The sequence below is a fragment of the Pinus tabuliformis genome, chromosome 7 (assembly GCF_031772625.1).
Source record: "Pinus tabuliformis cultivar Carrire ecotype Pingquan chromosome 7, CPIR1, whole genome shotgun sequence".
Lineage (NCBI taxonomy): Eukaryota > Viridiplantae > Streptophyta > Pinopsida > Pinales > Pinaceae > Pinus > Pinus tabuliformis.
In genome coordinates, this window is record NC_142293.1 from 944,500,317 (window position 1) to 944,523,152 (window position 22,836).

The following is a 22,836-nucleotide window of genomic DNA, read 5'->3' on the forward strand; positions in this document are numbered from 1 at the left end:
CTCTTAATCCCAAGGCTCACCTCCTCCTGCGTGATTCCCCTCTTGCCACGTGTTTCTTCCCTCCTGCGCAGTCCCTCCATGTGTCTGCGTGGGCTCCATTTCTGCGTCCCCCTTTGGCCCCCTTGGCTCCCCTTTAAGTCACAACGTTGTGCTACTAGGAAGTGACTTTTTATTCTAAAAGTGAGTTATATCCCCCTTCCTCACTTTTTTTATTTACAAATAACTATAGAAGGCAAAAATTGAACAAAATCGAATATTCCAATTAGCCATGGCTAATTAGGAATATTACAGTCTCCCCCGGCAAAATGTTGCTTGTCCTCAAGCAACTGAAGTGATGGATGCTGTAAGATCTTCTCACTCTCCCAAGTGGCATCCTCATCCGGCAAATTCTTCCACCTCACCAAGAATTCCCGGACCGTCCTGCTTCGCAGCTGCCTCTCCCTGGTATCAATGATAGCCTCCGGCTGCAATACCAAATGCCCCTCATCATCCATGGGTGGTAGCTCATCTGTCACTGTCACCTGCTGCCCCAATGCCTTCTTCAGGCATGATACATGAAAAATGTTATGAATCTTGCTGCCTTGGGGCAGCTCCAACTCATATGCAACCTGTCCAATCCTGCGTATCACCCTGTATGGCCCATAAAAGCGGGGCTTGAGCTTCTCAGCCCCCTTCTGCTTCAGTGATGACTGTCGGTATGGCTGTAATCGTAGGTAGACCATGTCCCCTACCTCGAACTGTCTCTCCACCCGACCCCTGTCGGTATACATCCTCTGCTAGTTCTGCGCTATAGCCATGTTATCCTTGAGAGCTCGGAGGATATCCTGACTCTCTTGGATCCAAACTTGGCTCTATGAGCCCTGCTATCACCAAACATCACGTCAACAAAAGATAGAGGATGATACCCATATAAGGCATAGAATGGTGATATACCAATGGACATGTGATGTGTAGTATTGTAGCAGTACTCCCCCAGATGCAGCCACTTCAACGATGCTCGCTGCTGCCCACTGACATAGTTATGCAAGTAGCCCTCCAGCTACTTGTTAATTATCTCTGTTTGCCCATCCGTCTGTGGGTGATAACTGGTACTCGGTGTCAACTCCGTCCCCACCAACCGGAAAAGCTCTTGCCAAAACCCGCCCATGAAACGGCTGTCCCTATCACTGACGATGGTCTTAGGAAGACCATGTAGCTTGAAGATCTCCCTGAAGAACAACTCGGCCACTTGTGCTACTGTATAGTGTGCGGATATAGCAAAAAAATGTGCGTACTTCGTCAGTCGATCAACGACGACAAAGATATAATCCTTGCCCTCTACCATGGGCAACCCTATGATGAAGTCCATCGAAATACTCTCCCATTTCCCCTCTAGAATGGGAAGAGGCTGCAATAAACCCGCGGGATGGTTCATCCCTCCCTTGTTCCTCTGGCAAACATCGCACTCCCGGATGTGCTGGAGTACGTCCTCCTTGAGGCCCTTCCATGAGAACCTCTCTCTAATGGCCCTGTAGTCAATGCACATCCTCAATGTACCGTCCTTCTTCTTCACCAACACCACAGAAGAAGCAAAAGGACTCGTGCTCGGTCGGATGTGCCCAAGAGCCAGCAACTCCTGGATAGCCCGCTCAATCTCATCCTGATAGGCCTTGGGGTGCCTATAGGGGGTGGTAATCATGGCCTGTATGCCCTGCTCAGGCTCGATGGTGTGCTCAAACCCCTGATCCAGTGGCTGTCCTCGTGGAATCTCCCCAAACACTATGGCATACCGATCAAGGATATACTGTATCTCTAGATGTACCGTTTGCCCTGTAGTCCCTGCCTCTGATGCACGCAGCTCCACTGCCCACTCTATGTCTCCCTTCCGGAAGACTGCCTCCATCCGATGAGCCGAAACAGTCTGAGGCGGATATGTGTGCTGTCCCCGTATCTTCTCATGCCTCCCTGTCTTCTCATCATCCCACTCCATCTCTAGGGTCTTCCAATCCGTCGTGACCTTATCTAGAGTGATAAGCCACTGAACACCCAGTAACATGTTGGTGTCCGGAATATCGACCACGAAAAAGTGGTCAGTCAATGTGTAGGTGCCCATCGTCACTGAAAGCTCTAGGACATAACGAGTACACGTCATGGTCTGATCTCCTGGGACCAAGACTGAAAACCCATCGAAGCTCTCTGTCTGTATACCTCTCCGCTCAACCATCTGTGCATCGATGAAGTTGTGGGTCGCCCCACTGTCAACCAAAACTGATACTCGCTGGCCACGTACTGTCCCTCGTACGCGTAGCGTCAGATACTTGGGAACTCCTTGCAACGCTGCAAGGGCCCCTCCAGTGGGTGCAAAAGATTCACCACCTCCTGCTGGCGGTGGAGGTGACAAAGGTCCCTGTACGGCATGGCTATCTCCTGCCTCCACATCATCCTCGTCATCCTCTTCTCCACTGCTCTCGGAGAAGACCTCAATAAAATGTGCTTTGTCAGCAGCACATCTATGTCCTGGTGCCCACAGCTCCTGACATGTGAAGCGCAACCGCTTCTTCTTTAGTTCCCTCCTGACATCGTCATCAATCTGTACTCGTCTTGGATTCCCCTTTGGAGGTGGAATCCTCACATCCTTCCCCTTAGACTGGAAAGTTTGTCTTGTGGGTAAGACATCCTGTAAGTCCCGGGTCCTGCTGATAGCATCTTGGAGTGTGGCTGGTCTAGTGGATCGGACTAGACCCCGAAGTGGCTCTGCTAACCCCTCAACATACATATAGATCCTTCGTGCCGTGGATAGGTTTGGCACCATCACGGAGACCCTCAAGAAATGTGCAATGTAAGTCTCTGGGCTCCCTGTCTGTTTGAGCCTCGTCAACTCAACAAAATGCCGCTTTGGATCCCTCCGATCAAATCGCTCCATCAATCTCCTGGTAAACTCAGCATATGTCATCACTGTGGAGTGCCCGAGTGTAACCATCCCATGAAACCACCAATCTTGGGCTTCACCATCCAAGTGCAATGTTGCCACCTTGATGGCCTCTGTCTCCGACATTTGGTTAAGCTAAAAATAAATGTCCAGCTTCTCCACCCAAGATTTTGCCGAATTGTTTGATGAACCATCAAACGTAGGCAAGTGGAATCTACTCGCTGCACGGTGGGTGTCACCATCATGGTAATGTCGATACCCTTTGTGATGGTCGCGGGGTCTACTATCTCGCTGGAGCTGAACAAAATCTCTGAATGAGAGGGCTTCCCTGAACTCCTGCCCATAGGCCTGGTACTCTGCAAAATAATCGCCCATATGTCCGGGCTCTGCCTCCTGCTGGGCTACGGCCCCCATGTCTGCTCCTAAGAAAGTGGGCATGGTAGAGCGTGTAGGGGCATGTGAGGCCACCTGTTGCGTAGTATCACGCTGCTCTGGCAAATGGTGGGATGCACCTGATCCCTCACCAACCTGGAAAACCCGTGGGCTCTCACGTTGTCTGGCCTCTACTGCCGTGAATCTCTGCCCCATCACCTCAATCTGCCTCGACAGATCCTGCACTGATTTGAGGAGCATATCCGCAAATCTCTTCCCGTCATCATCTGCCATCGGAGCCTCCCGCTCTGCGTCCACCACAGGCTCCCTCTGTTCTGCGTCTACCACAGGCTCCTCTTGTTCTGCGTCCACCACCGGAACACAGTCTCCCTCTCCGTAAGTGTTCTCCAACCTACGCCTAGTGTCTCTGTACCTCCGACCTCTGTAACAGATATAGGGTTTTTTCCCCGGTGTCATAGATTGCTAGCTCCACAGGCTGAGCCAGATCTATGCTCTGATACCACTGTAATATCCCTTACCAAGAATATTCCTCAAACACAAGCAAAACTCCAACCAGAGATGGACTGGGAGGGCATTTACTAGATATGTTGCCTCTGAAAAGAGGACGAGATTCGGAGGCTACCCGGCCCTTCCAAGACTTTGTCTAAGAGTATACGAGAAACACACAAGTGGTATAATAGCTGAGAATGCTCAAAGAGATACAAATAACAATGATGCAACATATAATAATATAACCATAAGCAGATACTCAAGAAACGCAGAGAGAATGCTAAGCCATTTTATTATACTGAGTAATAGAATGAGTACAGGAGGTGATTAGGAAGATGGCACCTCGACTTGCACCAGGCAAGTGAAGAAATACACTCAGAATAGCAAAGGAATGGCCCCTCTCTGAACTGCGTCCAAGCTGCTGGAGAACTGCCGTGTTGCTGCTGCTGCTAGAAATCAAATGAGGATTTGGGGCTACTCCCCTCCTCAGAAAAGGTTGAAACTCTGGAATCGGACTATACTCAAGAAACCCAGAACAGCCCAAAAAGCTTTTCTGAAATGGCCAACCCTCGAAAATCACCCCCTTGGGGTTCTGCGCAGTCCCTCAATGCTCTGCGCTGCCACTAAATGAAACCCTCCAGAAAACTGCCTGAAACCCCTGCCAAAACTCTCCAATATGCAAGAGCTGATCCCTTGCTCTACCTCTCAGCACAAATCCTCCTGCAAACCCTCAACCCAGACTCCTGCCAGAAAGAACTGCGTCCTCCTCTTAGTGCTGCACAGTCCTCCAAAACACTGATGAAACTGCGGTTGAAATGCTGATGAAACTATTGCTGGAATGCCAATGGAAATACCTTGCCTGAGTAGGCACTCGAAGTCCCTTGGGGCTAAGGGTGAGATCTTCGAACGGAGGCACTCAATGCACTAAACAGTGCTGCAGACTAGCTAAACAACCAGCGTGCTCTAAGTCGGAATGACTATCACAAATGCTCATAACAGGAATGGTCCAAATGTGGGGGCTCCTCTCTCTTTTATAGCCTTTGCCTCTCTCAATCCCAAGGCTCACCTCCTCTTGCGTGATTCCCCTCTTGCCACGTGTTTCTAACCTCCTGCGTAGTCCCTCCATGTGTCTGCGTGGGCTCCATTTCTGCGTCCCCCTTTGGCCCCCTTTAAGTCACAACGTTGTGCTACTAGGAAGTGACTTTTTATTCTAAAAGTGAGTTATGTCCCCTTTCCTCACTTTTTTTATTTACAAATAACTATAGAAGGCAAAAATTGAACAAAATTGAATATTCCAATTAGCCATGCCTAATTAGGAATATTACATTATTATTTATGCAATGTATTACAAGCTATGGTGGGATTTTGTCCCACATTAGTAAATACTCTACTCTTGTTTTGTGTGTGTGTTAACTTTTGAATAATCCCACCTGCATAACAATTGTGAGACAAAGGGGTTTTATAAGACATTACTGCACCAGAATGTTTGCCAATCAGGAAGCAAGCTTTGGGGTGCAAGTCCCCGTATTGATGTGATAGCATACTCCCTCACTATAGTATCAACATCGTAGGCGGTATTGGTGTCATGCCTTGTGGATCTTTGGTTTGTGGTTGATATCTATGTGATGTATTACAAAATATTATTACAATAGCATATCCCTATTTGTGGAATTTGATTCCACATCATCGATCACCCTACTCTAATTTGTTTGTGAATGTGTGATTGCTCTTATAAAGGCAGTTTCAAATCTTTAAAGAGCTCATTTTGCCGGGGTCTCCATTTGAGCCTATGCTACTATAAACAGGAAATGGGAAGAGGGTTTCAAGTTGGTTGTTGAACTTGCCTCCTCCCTTTTTATACAAATTTTATAGAAACAATTTAACAAATGTAAGGCATCCAAATTTACTATATACAAATGTTCATGTTCATCTTACATGTTATCATATAACACATTTCATAATGTGAATTTGCAATATGAAGCCAAGAAAAACTGCATTAGACAAAGGAACTACAATTAAGGTTCAAAAATTAAGAGTCCCTGTTGCCTCAAAATCTAGTAGGCCTAGTGCAAAGCCTCACTAGGTGGGGCTAGACCTTATGGCAACCAGAGAAAGGGTTGCCGCTATAACCTTATCAATCTTTCTCCTGCTCTTTAGTGGTGTTTAACCACAAGGGAGGCTTCCCTAGATCACCTAAAGGGTATTGTAATGCTATAGCTAAAGGTGATGGGCAATAGGTCTATAATATGCACAAAGTACTGGCAAAGCCTAGATAGGCCTAGATATTCTAAACCAACATTCAAATACTCTATGTCTAGACCAAAGATAAGGCTGCTATAAGTTAGGGTTTGATTGATATGCAATAATAAAGTGCACAATGCTATATGACAACCCAAAGAAAAGGCCTTCCAATGATGATCCACAAAGAGGAACAAAGACCTTCCAATGGACGCTATGATTAGGGCTAGGAAGTTGATTTTAATGGCTGAAATGTATGCATAAACAACAAACAAGTGCGACGTCATCCCTAAATAGGAGGTATTGACAATGCACTATGCTAGATTTTGCCTTTATATGTTTTATAAATGCAATTCCTAAATTATGAGCCACAAACAACTAACACAAATTCACTTTTATGCAAAAAATTGCCCAGAAACCCTAGCAACTAACCCTAGATGTATAGGAACAAGAAATAAAGGAAAAAGTTCAATAAAATTTATGGATGATCAACACAACAAAGATTAGTGCTTTATTCTATGAAGGTTTAGTGGAGTCTTCTAGGGCTAAATTTCATGGAAGAGACTTTGATGGAGTAAGGGGGGATGACTAGGGCATCCACTTTCAAAACCCTAACTATTTTTCTTGTGAGGGGAGAAATTAAATATAAGGAATGCACAATTAGAGTTTCCTTATAGGCTTCCAAGAGAAGTTGCTTGCTTAAGAGTAAATCTGGCAAATGAAATATTAATCTAATGCTGTAAAAGTAAATGTTGTGGAGAATGTTTTGGAACCATAATGATGAAATTCTCTGGATCTCCTATGGAAAAATAGGGCTCAGTGTAAACAATGCGGTTGAGTTGCAGGCTCTGGAGCATGGACTCAACCTTGCAAAGACTCACCATTTCGTTCCGCTGGTTGTCGAAGGGGATTCTGTGGTGGCCACCCTTGCTACCCGCAAATCACAGAATGGCACCCTGCTGAAAAAAGTGACTGCCAACTGGCGTCTTTCCAAGATTCTTCAATGCATTCATGACCACATCATGGTTCTTAGTGGGGTCTACTTCCAAGCTATCAAGCGTAAGGCGAATTCCTTGGCTGACAGACTTGCTAATGAGGGGACATATGGCAATGACACATTCAACTCTCATGCATGGCAAGATTTAATTGAGGGCAAGCTGCGTTAGGAATGTGAAGATCTCTATCGAAAGGACAAGGATGGTAGTGGTTCTCAAGGGCTTCCAGTCTCTCCTTCCAACTAGCAACCCTCTTCATGATGGAAACGTATGCGAATTACGGAGAGGGTGCTTTGAAATCCCTCACACGCCTCTCCTAACTTGAAGCTCTTAATGAACCCTTGAACTCTAAGAATATGAATGATTGGAGCCGCCTCCTACCTCATCCACCCATCAATAGATTGAATTACTCGAATTCTGAAGTAGATATTGCTGTACATATGAATTGTCGCATTGAAGTTTGCATAATTATTCTTGGCCTTCTAAATACAATGACGCTCGACTTTTTCCCCTTTCGAGCCTGCCTTGCTTTCCTATTTTCACCTCTGCTTGGTTCTTTGCAAACCGCCCCTCGTCCACTACCCCCATAACTACAACCCTCTAGTGCTCTAGGTCCCTCTGCTATTGCTTCACTAGTAGACCCCTAATGGCTCGTACCCCTCTGTCAGAGCCTCCTCCTCGAGCCGCAGACTGAGAGGTCGCAGTATAGCCCACTGGAGGCAGGAAGGCATGCGTCTAAGAACTAGGGCTGAGATTGCGGCCCATCAAGCGACCCTCATCTTTCTCAACACTATTTCGCCAGAGGTAAAAGCATACATCAGTTAGCTTGAGGAGCAAGTGGTGGAAATCAAGAGGAATACCAACACTGAGGCTGTGGAGGAACAATTAATTGGATTTCGAATGTAGGAAAGACTACAGCTCGCGAAAATCTCTATAGGCGTACAATCGAGCTCGCTTGGAGTATGAAAACTCTCTTGAGTTTGGCAATGCAGGAAAAAATCAGGACAGGAAAGCCCTTGAGGAGAAATTGGACCTACTAGATGCAAAGTTCACGAACCTATGTGGAGTCGGTGCACCATAAGGAATTCATAACCAGGGATTTGCCTCATTATGACAGGCTTAAGCGCAACGCTAACAAAAAGCATGGAGGGGACGGTAGCTCTCTCCCCAACCCCGACAACTTTAAGTAGGATGGGGTTCAAGCGAGCGGGTCGCAAGCAGAACCCATCATGGTGGGAGAAGACTAGTCCCTTTAGTTAAGTTTAATGCTCTGGAATTTTTGTCTCCTTTTTGTTATCTTTGACCAAAGGGCGCTAGAATGCATGTCTCAATAGTTTAAACAGGGCTTGGCTGTTGCCCACCCTGCTTGTCAATTACATAGACATTCCTCGGGCAACTCCCCCGAGGAGTGTTTTGGCCTTAATTTTGTATCTAAATCTAGTTTTCAGTTTGGTAGAGTCACTAGCTTCAGACAATACAGAGTGTCAAAGGTTGAAAACTTCTGCAGATGGTCTGGATTTCAGTCTGCTCAACCTTTGAAAAACAATAATGTATGCTTTTTTGATTCTCAGATCTAATATAATCTCAGTCTTACTTACAAAAAAAAATGAGGTGCTTGTATGTTTAAGGTTAATCAAACTTCTGTATCACTAACTATGCTATACACCGTTAGCACTCGCAGACCACTAAACAATCCATTACTTGGTTAGAACGAATAATATCTTTCAAGCTCAAAAGCTTTTCGTCACTCAGCTAAAAGGGCCTGCTTATTTCCTTTAGCATTCAATCCATGATCTTCCTTGTTTCTTAGTAGGTTTCCCAAAGGAAAATACAACACAACCAAACATGTATACAAATGCAACATTAAATTGACTGGTATGTCATGTACGATATGAGAATACATGATAAAAGATAAAGGACTTCAAGTGAGGTGCATGAATGATTATATCTTGAGCAAAAGCATAGAAAATATGACATCTTTTAAAATGAAAAGCATCACTTACTGCTTAAAACAAAGCTACAAAATCAGGCAATTAAGTTAGCAGATTTTCCAAATATTTGGTCATTGTTTATGAAGGGGCCTTGTGGTTGGTTTTGGTAATATGTTGAAAGATATGGCATCCATTAAAAACCCAAAGAGTGCATTTTATTCATGTTATCAGTTACAAAGAATATAAACAAGATGAAACATGTCGTAACTTGGATTGTAATAATGTAGTTAAACTTGTTTACATAATTATTTTCCACCATTACACAAACAACTAAGATGAATCTTAAATTACCACAACTCACTAAGTCTAATCATAAATCTCCCGGTCAATGTGATAGCATGCTCCCTCACTCAAGTACTAACATTGTCAGTGGAATTGATCTCAAGCCATGCAGGTCCTCTTTGCCTCGAGGTTATTATTTATGCGATATATTACAAGCTATGGTGGGATTTTGTCCCACATTAGTAATTACTCTACTCTTGTTTTGTGTGTGTGTTAACGTGTGAATAATCCCACCTGCAGAACAATTGTGAGACAAAGGGGTTTTATAAGACATTACTGCACCAAAATGTTTGCCAATCAGGAAGCAAGCTTTGGGGTGCAAGTCCCCGTATTGATGTGATAGCATACTCCCTCACTCTAGTATCAACATCGTAGGCGGTATTGGTGTCATGCCTTGTGGAACCTCTTTGGTTTGTGGTTGATATCTATGTGATGTATTACAAAATATTACTACAATGGCATATCCCTATTTGTGGAATTTGATTCCACATCATTGATCACTCTACTCTAATTTGTTTGTGAATGTGTGATTGCTCTTATAAAGGCAGTTTCAAATCTTTAAAGAGCTCATTTTGCCAGGGTCTCCATTTGAGCCTATGCTACTATAAACAGGAAATGGGAAGAGGGTTTCAAGTTGGTTGTTGAACTTGCCTCCTCCCTTTGTATACAAATTTAATAGAAACAAATTAGCAAATTTAAGGCATCCAAATTTACTATATACAAATGTTCATGTTCATCTTACATACTTGTTATCATATAACACATTTCATAATGTGAATTTGTAATATGAAGCCAAGAAAAACTGCATCAGACAAAGAAACTACAATTAAGGTTCAAAAATTAAGAGTCCTTGTTGCCTCAAAATCTAGTAGGCCTAGTGCAAAGCCTCACTAGGTGGGGCTAGACCTTATGGCAACAAGAGAAAGGGTTGCCGCTATAACCTTAGCAATCTTTCTCCTGCTCTTTAGTGGTATTTAACCACAAGGGAGGCTTCCCTAGATCACCTAAAGGGTATTCTAATGCTATGGCTAAAGGTGATGGACAATAGGTCTATAATATGCGCAAAGTACTGGCAAAGCCTAGAGAGGCCTAGATATTCTAAATCAACATTCAAATAATCTATGTCTAGACCAAAGATAAGGCTGCTATAAGTTAGGGTTTGATTGATATGCAATAATAAAGGGCACAATGCTATATGACAACCCAAAGAAAAGGCCTTCCATTGATGATCCACAAAGAGGAACAAATGCCTTTCAATGGATGCTATGATTAGGGCTAGGAAGTTGATTTTAATGGTTGAAATGTATGCATAAACAACAAACAAGTGTGACGTCATCCCTAAATAGGAGGTATTGACAATACACTATGCTAGATTTTGCCTTTATATGTTTTATAAATGCAATTCCTAAATTATGAGCCACAAACAACTCACAAAAATTTTCTTTTATGCAAAAAATTGCCCTAAAACCCTAGCAACTAACCCTAGATATTTAGGAACAAGAAATAAAGGAAAAAATTCAATAAAATTTATGGATGATCAACACAACAAAGGTTAGTGCTTTATTCTACAAGGGTTTAGTGGAGTCTTCTAGGGCTAAATTTCATGGAAGAGACTTTGATGGAGTAAGGGGGGATGACTAGGGCATCCACTTTCACAACCCTAACTATTTTTCTTGTGAGGGGAGAAATTAAATAAAAGGAATGCACAATTAGAGTTTCCTTATAGGCTTTCAAGAGAAGTTGCTTGCTTAAGAGTAAATCTGGCAAATGAAATATTAACCTAATGCCGTAAAAGTAAATGTTGTGGAGAATGTTCTTGGTAAATTGTATTAAGTTAGATTTCACTTGGATTTAGATAAATTGGTTGATTGTGAAATGATGGATATGTGGTGATCTATATGAGTGCACAATGGAGATATGTGATTGTAAGAAAAATAAATCTAACCTAAGGTGTGTTTCCCTTTAATCTTTATCCTTCAAATGATGTAGAGAGGGTTGCAAGGAGATCCAACGGGAGGAAGCTTCGCTTTAATTAGTGCTCCCCTGATTTCACAAGTCAGCCAGTTGTCAGGAGATCCAACAATAGGGGAAACTAGCTGCTATCATGATTTCACAGGTCAACCGTTACTTTCCCCCCAATCTTACAATAAAGACAAAGCGGTTTTCCCTATTAAAATAGATCAACCAACAAGCTCTTTTTGGGTACCGTGCAAGGATCAAGCTAGGCTTGCAATGACGAAGAGCATAAGAGAGCTTGATGGGGTTCATTACTCTTTGCAAAATTGAAATCTAATCTAAAGCATAAAATAAAATCTATTTGTGAAATTTAAATCTACTCAAATAATTTGCGGTGTTAAGTAAATTTTGGCCCAATGAACACACCATGAAATGAGACACAAGACACAAGAGGCTCCCCCTGTTGGGTAAGGGGGATTGCGATGCCTAAGAGACTCTCTTAGCTCCCTCAAGATTACAATGCTTAGTAGTGATGGTATCCCTTAAGGGAGAAAAATGGTTTTGTTAGGTTACAATGGTGTAAGAAATGCTTGTTTTAAAAAGTAGATGGTTGTAGGTCTCCTCTAGATGCTTTAGATCTTCAAATTTGGTGAAATTTTGCGAGCATATCCTCTTGTAAAATTGCTGATTTGCTAAAAACGAGCAAGCAAATCCAAGTGAAAAGTGCTCAAAATCATCTTGGAATATTAAAATTTTGTTAGTACAAAAACTCTTGGAAATCGAACGAAAATTGATTGAATAATATTTTTGAGAATTTGTGTGAAGTAAATGTAAGAGAGGAATGGGGCCTTCAAAGGCACTTGGAGGCACTTGATGTTGAGTGGGAATAATGCTTCATTTGTGTTTGACGATGGATGCTCCAACCGAGGAGGTCCCCAATCTTCAAAACTAGAGTAACTTGTAAAACTTAGGATCTTGCCAAGAGATTAGTAATCATAGGTGTAGCTTCCATAATGAAAATGAGTAAACATGCTATTCAACCAAGAAACACATGTAAATTTCAATTCAATAATGCAAACTATCAAGAAGACAAACAAACAATTGTTTGTCTTCTCCTTTTTTACAACATGCCCCTATTAAGGCCTAGATTACAAACTCAAAAACAATGCAATGAAATAATACAAGGTTACCTCAAGAAAAGCTCCAAGCAAAACACATAAATCACAACACCATAAGCCTTCGAAGCCTTCTTTTTGTTAATCAATGATGGAACATTTATAAAACAACATCACTTCCCCAAGCTCTCAAGCTTCCAACACTAGCTTGCACAAGAGGCAAGCATTACAATTTATAAGAAAATGGGAGATCCCATTGTGATTGATGATCCCAATGAAGAGGGACGAGTTCCCCAAGTGGCAAAGATGACTTGCTGTTTATCTCCTTGAAGGGGCTGCGTATGCACAAGGAAGGGCTGCGTAGGCCAAGTGTAGAGTGGAGTTAGAGTGGCTTGCCACATGCCCTACCCAACTCTCCTTCAAACTCGTCGTCAAATCAACCTTACACAAGTTTGAACTCAACCTCTCAACTAGTGTAACTCGACCCTCCATAAATGCACCAAATTGACCCCCAAATTTGTGGGCATCAACTCGGTCTAGCTGGCCACAAACTCAACTTCTTGATTTATCCTTCAATTCGTGCTCTTGAGGTGGCATCTAACTCACTCTTCATTTCACTCACAAGTGGTTCAGAGATTAAGTTGACTAGGAACATGTCTTTGGCATGTTCCCAATTTATTTAATTCTAATTTTTCTTGTCTTTTGCCCCACTTTTTGAGCAAAAGTGATTTTTTTGTGAGGAAAAGTTAATATTTTACACCCCAAAGCGGGTATTAGAATAATGTTGGTACTCTAAGGATGAAAAACGAATACTCACATGCCACACAACATTTCCTAACACCACTTTTTTATCTTTTACATAAATTTTAATTAAAAATTCTTGTCTTGTTGGAAATTTTTAATTATTAAAAAATCCTACTAAAACCTAATGCAATTTTGCGAGACTCAAGATAATGCCTAGCATGGTAATATACATTGACCCTAGACTTAGAAAACACACTCAAGGCCTAGTTATTAAGACACACTCCAACTTTGGAGGTTGTAAGTAAAAAATCTCAATTATTTATTTACCACTGAAAAGCATAAATAATTAATTAAGTGAAAAAAACACTCTGAAGCAACTTCCTTAGTAACCAAGTCCCAAGGGTTTAAGTATTTTACATAGGTTCATCGTGCTAGTGACATTTTTAACAACTCCCCCATGGGGGTACGAGTTTGCATGAAGAAAGAAGAGAGAGAAGATAGAAGAATAGAGAGAGAAGGGGCAAAATTGCCCTGCTGGTCTTTTGAACTTGAAAAATTTCGCTGGTGCTGTGTCCATTGGGTCATGGAGTCTTTATTTCCTGCTAGGTGCATATAGTAGGTAACAGGGAGTAAGGAAGAAAACCCTATGTTTTCACTTGCTAACCCTAACTATCACTTTATTAGGGGATAAATTCACTAGAGAAAACTCACTAGGAGGTCCTCTAGGGAGTTCAAGGATACAAAATGAAAGCATGCAAAATTTACCGAGGATTTCATATAAACATAAGCATTTAGACATGGAACATAGAAACCCTAGCAATATTCATTATATGCAATGATCATAAATGATATTCAACAAAAGGTACTCACGATATATCCAAGAACATGGCTTTTACATCCCAAAATGGCATCTCCACAACAAGCACTAGTCTCCAATAGCCAATAATCCGCATAAGATCACATCTCCACAAAGTAATGAAGTATAGGTAGCTAGGTCGAGTTCTTTAAGAGGCCAAATTCCACACAAGTGAGAATGAACAAATGAGAGAGGTGAAATGAGGTCTACCTCTTCTAATTTCTAGGTAAAGGCCCCTACACAAGTTTGATTTTGAGTGGACAAAAAGTAAAATTGGGTTACAAGCCAACCCACTAGATTTACAACAACATATGCCAAAATAAGCCCACTTATGTGAACCGTAGGCCTAAAAAGATGATGACATCATGCCCTTTTAAGGCTCCAAATTCTCCATCAAGGCGAAGACAAGGTTGAAAATGTCTCCAAGCATCATGATCATCCTCCATTGAGGAAATTCCCCAAATCAAGCAACAAAACAACTCTAGGGGTCCAAAATCTTCTCTCTAGTGTTAGGGCTCCATTAGCTAAAACAAGCCCTCTCAATCATCCTAAGGATGACCATCCTCATAAAGGTCATAGATCATGGCATGCCCATCAAGTGGTGTCAAGGCTAGCCTGGGGGCATGTTGGGTCCACTGGTACATCATCAAGAATCCTCCATCCTAGGCAAGAGAAGCCTAACGTTTGGCTCTTGGGGGTGCTATGGGATGTATCAATTGCTCAAGCCATCAAAAGGCCCAAAGCTCTGCCAAAAGTGGGCAATGTTGCATCCACTAAGTCATCATGCTCTTTGAAATTTAATGTATGGCTTGGGCATCATGTGGAGTAGCGTGCCTTCAAGGGCTCTGTTGCTCCGGACCACCTAGAAAAACTAACTCAAACTCAAGTGAAAGCACCCATCCATTAGAGACTAAGATCATAAGTGCATCTAAGCGGACCATACTGAAGTGTTAAGGGCATATTAATACGTCAAACCAGTATCACCTTCAAATATCTAATTAGACCAAGTGTCGTAAAGGTGTTCCCTACTTTTGTAGGGGTGGCTAAGTGGTCAACCCTATCAGGTGCTCCCAACCCCCAAGGGGAAGTGGCATTTCCAAGGTTAACCCTTCAATTAATAGGCATTGGTTTAAGTAAGTGGCAATGGGGGACAGACTTCATGGCCAAGTGCCATGGTCAGGGGACCAACTAGTGGGAGTCCACATGCTGATTGTATAGATGTAATGCAGGGAGCAATTGTGGATGCAGGAGTTACCCTACCTGGCTAGCTTTTTCCACCCGTCTGGTGCACCATTTACTTCTTTTTGATAATGCTTTGTATTTTGGTGCATAGCTCAAGGATCAAAGCTTGCTTTTTATGATGTAGCATTTAATTTACCCTTTAAGATGAGGTAGTTTATCGCTCATCAGGGTTGGGACATGCAAGGGTTCCTTTTGATGAAATGGAGCATCAAGTGCTCACTGTTCAAGAACTGGGTGATGGCCAATGAGGAGGGTAGAGCTCATGTTAGGCTTTTGCCCACACACTAGCTTATGTCCCGACCATCTTTTGCATTTTTACTTTTGTTTTTCTTTCATTGTGGCCATATTATGCTTTTAATTCTTTTAGCCACGTCAACCTCAGGGCAATGCTTTCTGGTCCTAGTCAAGGATGTGGATTAGAGGGTGCCGAATCCCAATGAAACAATGACAATTAAGCCCAGAAAATGGAAGTGGTATCAAGGGATAATAATGTGAAATGGAAAATGTTAATTAATGTAAAGGGAGAATGAACACACCATTTCAATTCAGGTCTTCTAAGTAGTGCCCCTCCTATAACCTTATGGCCTTAGAGGGGGTCCCATTGGACTAGGGCTAAAGATTAACCTCCCATTGGTAAGGTGAGAGAACAAGTTTAAAGTCAAGATTGGTCAATCATCCAGATCACCCCTTTATCGATAATAAATGACCAAAACATTAAGTAAAAGTACTCTTTTCGATTTGACCTTCTTTGATCTGTGCTGAGAGCTGACTATCATTCTGTTGCCAATCTCATGATCCTGTCTCTTGTGTGCTTCATCCTTGCAACCAGCTTTTGCTGTAGTTCACAGTGCACACCACCTCACTCTGAAAGAGTGATAGAATGCCTGAGAGATAGATTGAGGGGTTTGAGAGTGACTGAAGAAAGGAGGTTTTTGAATTGAAACTCCTGCAAGAGACTGTATCAGTAATGAAAATCAAATTGCCTTGAATTGTGAGTCTGAATGTTTGATTGAGCACTTTGGTTTTTATAATTGCCGGGCAGGTTGTGTATATTTCACCTAGAAGAGCATCATTGCATACTTGCCCTACTTGTGAGTACTGGCAATTATGAGTTTGAGTGACGCCTCATACTTAAGGTGTGCCATATTTTCCTGCAAACTATATTTCTTCTAGTGGTTCATTTCCAAAAGAATCATGCTTCTGACCTTCCTACCAGTAATGGTGTTAAGTCTGTTAGAGTGCCCCCTTGGAAAATGTGACAGCCCTGGATAGCCTATCTTGGCTTGGATCCTACAACAACTCCCAGTTTATACATCACTATGGAAACTATTTATGCAGTGAATATATATTAGATAAGGTGTGTACAGTAGATAACAAACAGTTATATGCATTATCATGGTAACTTCACAAATAGGTATGATATAAGAGTCCACGTACCTGCCTTCCATATTCCTTTTGGGCTAGCAAGGTATCTGTAATGGTTGTCACTTTGAACTTTATAACGTTCTCTTGGCTGGAGCAAACTGGAACGTTCTTTGTTTGTTTTCATCACTAAATATGAAAATCCCCCACTGTAAATCTCTTGTAGAGGTGCATATAATTCATTTAATGTTCATACTTTTCATTATTGTTTTTGTGGGATGCAGATTATAATTGGTATCAATCTTTGAAATATTTTTTTTTAATGTTTTAATCTAACTGAAGTTGTTGGAATAGAACAGGAATTACTGATCTTGTTTTAGCAGCTGATTAAGACTTGATCCTTGATAAATATTTTTGTTTTGTGACATTACTGTTGTTGATCTCAGTGCAACAGAGCTCCATAGAATCAGTTCCAGAGCTTGAAAGGGCCATGTATATAACAGTTGATGGAACTCCTTGCGTGAGGCTTTTGAATCTTTCGGGTGAAATTGGATGCGCAAGTAACTTTTGTTCTCTTTACCTATGTTTTATTCATAATTTTTATCGAGTAAGACATTTACATTAATCAGAAGGATTGTATAATGTCCCAAAATAAGTTGGATGTTCCAAGATTTTGGTGGGTTAGTATGAATTTGCTAATAGAAGAGCTACTCAATTTGTTTTCTTTTCAGGTAAGAAGTACATCTTTTACACTTTATGAGACATCAACAAACAAAAATTCAGACTCAGTTCAAATATTTTCCCTTAAATACTGCATCATGATACCTTTTGGCTCGCTGTCCATCATTTTCGTCTGAAATGTTAGTTGTCAACTATGCTGCTAGGTTACTGTGATGCCTTACTCTGTAACCATGCTCACACACACACATATGCAGATGCTTGAATTGTCATTTTGTGTATTGCTTGAACCATTTTTTTTGACAACTCGAGCTACTTTCATGTACACAGATCCAGGTCGTGTAAAAGTTACTGCTCCAATAAAGCGACTTGAAAATGCTGGGGAACATCTGGATCAACCTTTAGCTCTTCTTTTGCCTTCACATGAAATGGAAGCTGTTTTCAACAGGCAGGCTTGGACCTTTGGTTGTAGCCATTTATTTTATCCTGGTTTTCTTTTGAGATGAATCATACCATACATATCAGAAGATATCTTGTTTATTGACAATACAAACACTTTGAGAAGGATATACTGTTTTCCTACTTCCTCCTTCCACAGATTTTATCATTCTTATTAGTCTAGATCTCAATAGTAAATAAAATTAACTTCTAGCTGTTATGGCACAACCTGGGTTTCATTACAATATGTGATTTATGTTACCTTTTAGTTGCAGGGTGGGTGTTAGTTTGTGGTGCTATTCAGGTCACTACTAGAAATCAGACATGCAAAGAAAATCAATTTGGAAAACTCTGAAATGGAGTTACATTTTAAATTTTAATGAATCTTTATTAATAAATATTCATTTCCTTTTTTACAATTTTGTTATGTTTTAGGATATTAGAAGAACCTGGGTTTGCTCAGCAAGTAGCAGGGCTATTTATTGAGTATGGTTTTGGGAATCAGATTCATGCACCAGGTAATTAAGATGGAAATCCTTTCCTGATTTACTTGTTTACATCCTCCGAATTCTTTGGAGCACTCTTCGTGACTTGATTCTGACAAAATTCTGTGTTTTGCAGGGTTTTCTCCTGATAAGACGTTTCCACAGGCTGAATTTGCCCCTTATGAGAACAAGACCTATTTATGGAATCCCGTTGTAAGTTTTGGCTCCTTCAATGATGTTGTGAATGTATGTCAAAGCTTTAACTTAAAGATCAAGAAGAAGTGAACTTATAGGATATATTGATTTTAAAATGAGGTACCTGCTTCAGTTCAGACCATCGAGGAGAATTTATTAGTTAATAGGAATATAAATGAGCACTAGCACGGAAGTTTACATCTGTCTTTTATTGTAGGGAGGTGGCATTCTGCAACATAGCTACAACTTTCCTGTCTTTATGCTGTCTCAAGATAGCACTGCAGTTTTGCAAGAGGTAGCATGTTAACTTTTTTTGACTTGCTATTTTACTATGCGTGTGGTCATAAGAATTCTTTGCTTGTTTATGCAAATCTTTCTCTTTCATGTTTGTTATTTAAAATCAAATATGAGAGGCTGTTGTTAACTTTGTGAAATTTAAATTTAAATATGCCTATTTTGTAGTCAGAAAACATAATTTGATAATCTCACTTCGTCGGAAATTAGAATTGAGTAACATTGTTAAGTTTTATGATTTTCTATCTAAAGCAGCTGTAACAACGTGTTATTAGTTCCATTTACCCATTTTTAAAATTAAAATTTCTTTAGGTGGGATGGTGAGAAAGGAGCAATAAATCCATAGAATAGGAAGCTTGATTTTAAGTTTTAACCTATGTTGCAGTGAGTTTCCAGGATGCGGGGACAAAAGGATGGGAGACGAGCTTCAATGAAGATGGTTGGTTACCCCTAAATTTCTAGTGGATGGGGAAAAGGGGATGGCAAAAAGATTTGAAATTGAAAAATTTACAAAAAATGCAAAAATTATTTGACCTCTCCCCAAAAAACTACCTGGGATTTCTAAAAGTCAAATTTGATACATGATAAAGTTATTGTTGCCCACCAAAATGGGTAACCCTATAGGAGAATTTTTTCTCCTATTTTGGCCAGCCAACCAGCCAGAAATCCTACACATTTGCTCATTGATGATGATATGCCAGTTCTATCTACCATCTGCAGACTGCACCAATCATGCACCTCTCACCATCCGACATTCTTCTTGGATGAAGGTGGGCTGCCACTCAACAAGTACTTAAACCATTTTGCGATCGAGTGCTTTTACTTAATGTTTTGGGCATTTGGACATGGATAAAGGGGTGGTCTGGGTGATTGATTGATCTTGATTGTAAACTTGTTCTCTAACCTTACCAGGGGGATTAATCTTTAGCCCTAGTCCAGTCGGACCTCGTCTAAGGCCTTAGGGTCATAGGAGGGGAAATACTTGGAAAACTTGGATTGAAGCAACATGTCTATTACCCTTTCCATACTTAACAGTTAACACCTTCCATGTCACATCATTTCTTTGATACCATCTCCATCCTTCAAGTTAACTGTCATTGGTTCGCTAGAATTTGGCATTACATATCCACATCCTTGAGTCAGACCAGAAAACTTTGCCCTAGAGGTTGATGCAACTAAAAGAATGAAAAAGCAAGAGATGGCCACGACAAAAGAAAAAGAAAAGGTTTAAATGCAAAAGAATGCTAGGACAAAAGTGAGCTGTTAGAATTTGTAGCATTGAAGGTGTTTTAGTCTCGAAACTTTGTGGAGAGGCTAAAACACGAGTTTTCCATAACCCAGAAATCATTTTTGGAAATTCCACCTAGAAGTGTCTCAATTAGATTATTAGCATATTTTTTAATATTCCCCAAGTCTAAACTTAAGAAACGTGGTTAAATAATTAGTATTAATTGAGAAAGGTGTGAATCATCTAGAAACTCACACAGATCGATCCAGAAATGATATTAGCTGTTGATTAAGTGTTAATATTGGCTGTTGGAGTCCCAACAAAAGATTATAAGAGGAGGTCGATGGGTAGATGGAGAATACGCACAAGAGATCGATTTCCTTGGGCAGTTCGATTTCTCCAGAGAGTAACAGTAGTTGCTGGAAGAGTTCAAGTAAGAGAAGGGAAGCAAAGACAGAGGGGCAAAGATAGTGAGGCTTAAGGAGGAAGATTTTGCAGATCCGGTGAGTACTTTGCAAAGAGGCAGAGATAGCCACAGGGAGGCTACGTAGAAGCCTCTAAGAGGCAGTTCGATTTTGCTAGAGAGAAGCTAGTTTTTAGTTCCAGAGGTCGAGAAGATTTTCTAGAGTGTCATAGAAACAACTTCCCAGTCAACAATAGGCAGGACGACTTGTTTGGCAGCTGATTCAGACAGAGCGTGGGAAGGAATGTGCTATGGTGACAAAGACCCGCGCAAAGTTGGTTTTTCAATAGCAGTTAGAGCCCGGGTTACTTGTGGGGTGAGGAAAAATTCCTCACTAGATTTTTGCCAGTATTTTCTTTGCAGGATTGCCAGATTTTCTGCATCTAGATTGTACTAAGATTATTTCATTGCTGCTTAATAATTAAAACCCTCAGCTACTACACCGATTTTCCCAAGTTGGGTTTTTCTGGGGACATTTGTCCAAAAACAAATGTGTCATTTATTGTGTGTGTGCCAGTGTTTTCTCAGAGTCCAATTTATCTTCTGCAGAATTTAATTTGGTGAAAATTGCAGTTGTGAATTATTTGTTGTTTGTGTGGGCAAATTAGCTGTTAATTAATTTATAGTTAGAAGAATAATTTCCAGTTGCTGCAATAGTTGAAATTTTCAGATGAGCATGTGGGCAAAAGCCTAGCATGAACTCTACCCCTTGACTCGCCATCACCCGATTTATGAGCACTTGATTCTCCATCTCATCATAAGGAACTTTTGCATGTCCTAATCCCATGACCTAGAAACTGTCTCATTTTAAGGGATAAAACAAATGCTATGCCATAAAGAGTGTAGTAATTTTACCCTTAGGATTTCTATTCTGTCTAGGGTTTCTTCAATATATTTCAAAATTTTAAACAACAACAATGCACATACACTCATTCATTTAATAGTAGACATCATTAAGTAGCATAAAGATTCCTAACAACAATAAATAACTTCAACAACAATATGATTCTTTAACCGCACAATAAGTTAGGGCTAAGTGCCCAATAAATAGTGAATGTATCCAATAATCTAGCTGATTTGCAATGTCAACAAAATAAACCAATATTTAACTGTAATTCTAATATATTAACCAATCCAAGTATGATGTATCGATTTAGTGTCCTTTGTGCTCCTGAGCTTTACTGCAACAGGAGTCTGACTTGACTTGAAAATAACCCACAGACCTAGAGGGTAGCTTCACTAGGGTTTGACTGGTTTTCCTGAGGGTACCCGCAGCTCTAAACCTTGTAAACAACTTCAGGTTCGATGTGACAAAACATAAATTTTCTCTGTCACAGAACAAAAATTTGGCCCCGCGGCACTGTCCTACGGTCTTGTAGCCCTTGGCCTTGCAGTCTGCAGATTCGTCAAACATTTCACTAAACCTTTATCATTAGCCTCAAGGAGGATTTTGGTAGGGTTTTTTCAGGGAGAAAGCTTCTGTTGGCCTTGACAGTGCTGACTGTCCTTAAAATATTGATTCTACTAACCCAAACAGATCCAAGTGGTTTCCAAAAAAGGCTGCTGTGCCAAAACAAAGAAAGTTTTCAAACAATTTCGCTGAATCTTTCACCACCAAAATCAGGAAGGGCTAGCTAGGGTGGAATCTTTCACTAACAAAACTAGACAAGGAAAAGGGCTCTTAAAGGTGTCAGAGCCTCAGGCTCAAGAAAATCAGAGAAATTCTAATCCAACTTGATGATCCAACTCGATCCTAACTCTCTTATATTTATAGATTCCTTCACGGGCTCTCAAATGTGAGGAGTTGTGAATGCAACCCCCAATTTTGGGTGTTTTTGCCCCAATCGACCCAACATTTACGTAATGTTGCACTGACGTTGGAAAAATTTGGGTTCCCCCCTTTATTAAGGCTATAGCCTATGGGGTTGGATAGGCTATTTCGTCCTCCTTAGGGCGATTAATTAGAAAGTGACATTACAATCCCCCCTTCCCAACATTGTTTGTCCTCAAACAATTGCAAGTTCGGGTGCTGCAAAAGTTGTCCCCCTGCTTTAAAGAATGAAGATTGCTCACTTGTCTTGTATCCTTCCTTCTAGTTATACTTTCAAACCACAAGCCTCCATTCAAAACAAGTGATGCAACAACCCCTGGCATTTCTCCATCCTTGTCATTATCACGAGTATTTGCTACTGCAAAACTGTCCCATCATGTAGCTTTTGTTGTTGTCTGTCAATAAACCCTTCTTGAGTGGTCCCCACTGTCTCCAGATTCAGATGATCATTGCATTGATCTTGCAATTTCCCTAAAACAATTTCATTATACCAAATTCTTCCTTAATGGCTTGCACATTCCTTTTTGTTTAAAAGATCCCGTTTTCCAGGGAATCCAACCCTTGATTTAGAGATTTACTACGTTCTTGAATTTTATCAATTGGGTCAAACGTCTCTTTCATAGCACGCGGCAATTGTCTTTCTTCCTTATCCT

The 22,836-nt window shown here is 41.0% G+C and overlaps 1 protein-coding gene across 2 annotated transcripts in view; it reads left to right on the forward strand.

The window, feature by feature from the left end:
• LOC149250742 (Zn-dependent exopeptidases superfamily protein) overlaps positions 1-22,836 on the forward strand; it is a 346,388-nt gene that overhangs the window by 14,590 nt on the left and 308,962 nt on the right. For both annotated transcript variants that reach the window (XM_089459228.1, XM_089459227.1), the window contains exons 2-6: positions 17,018-17,131; positions 17,580-17,697; positions 18,123-18,205; positions 18,309-18,385; positions 18,585-18,662. In XM_089459228.1, coding sequence (XP_089315354.1) covers positions 17,018-17,131; positions 17,580-17,697; positions 18,123-18,205; positions 18,309-18,385; positions 18,585-18,662 — 470 coding nt within the window. The remainder of the gene's footprint in view (positions 1-17,017; positions 17,132-17,579; positions 17,698-18,122; positions 18,206-18,308; positions 18,386-18,584; positions 18,663-22,836) is intronic.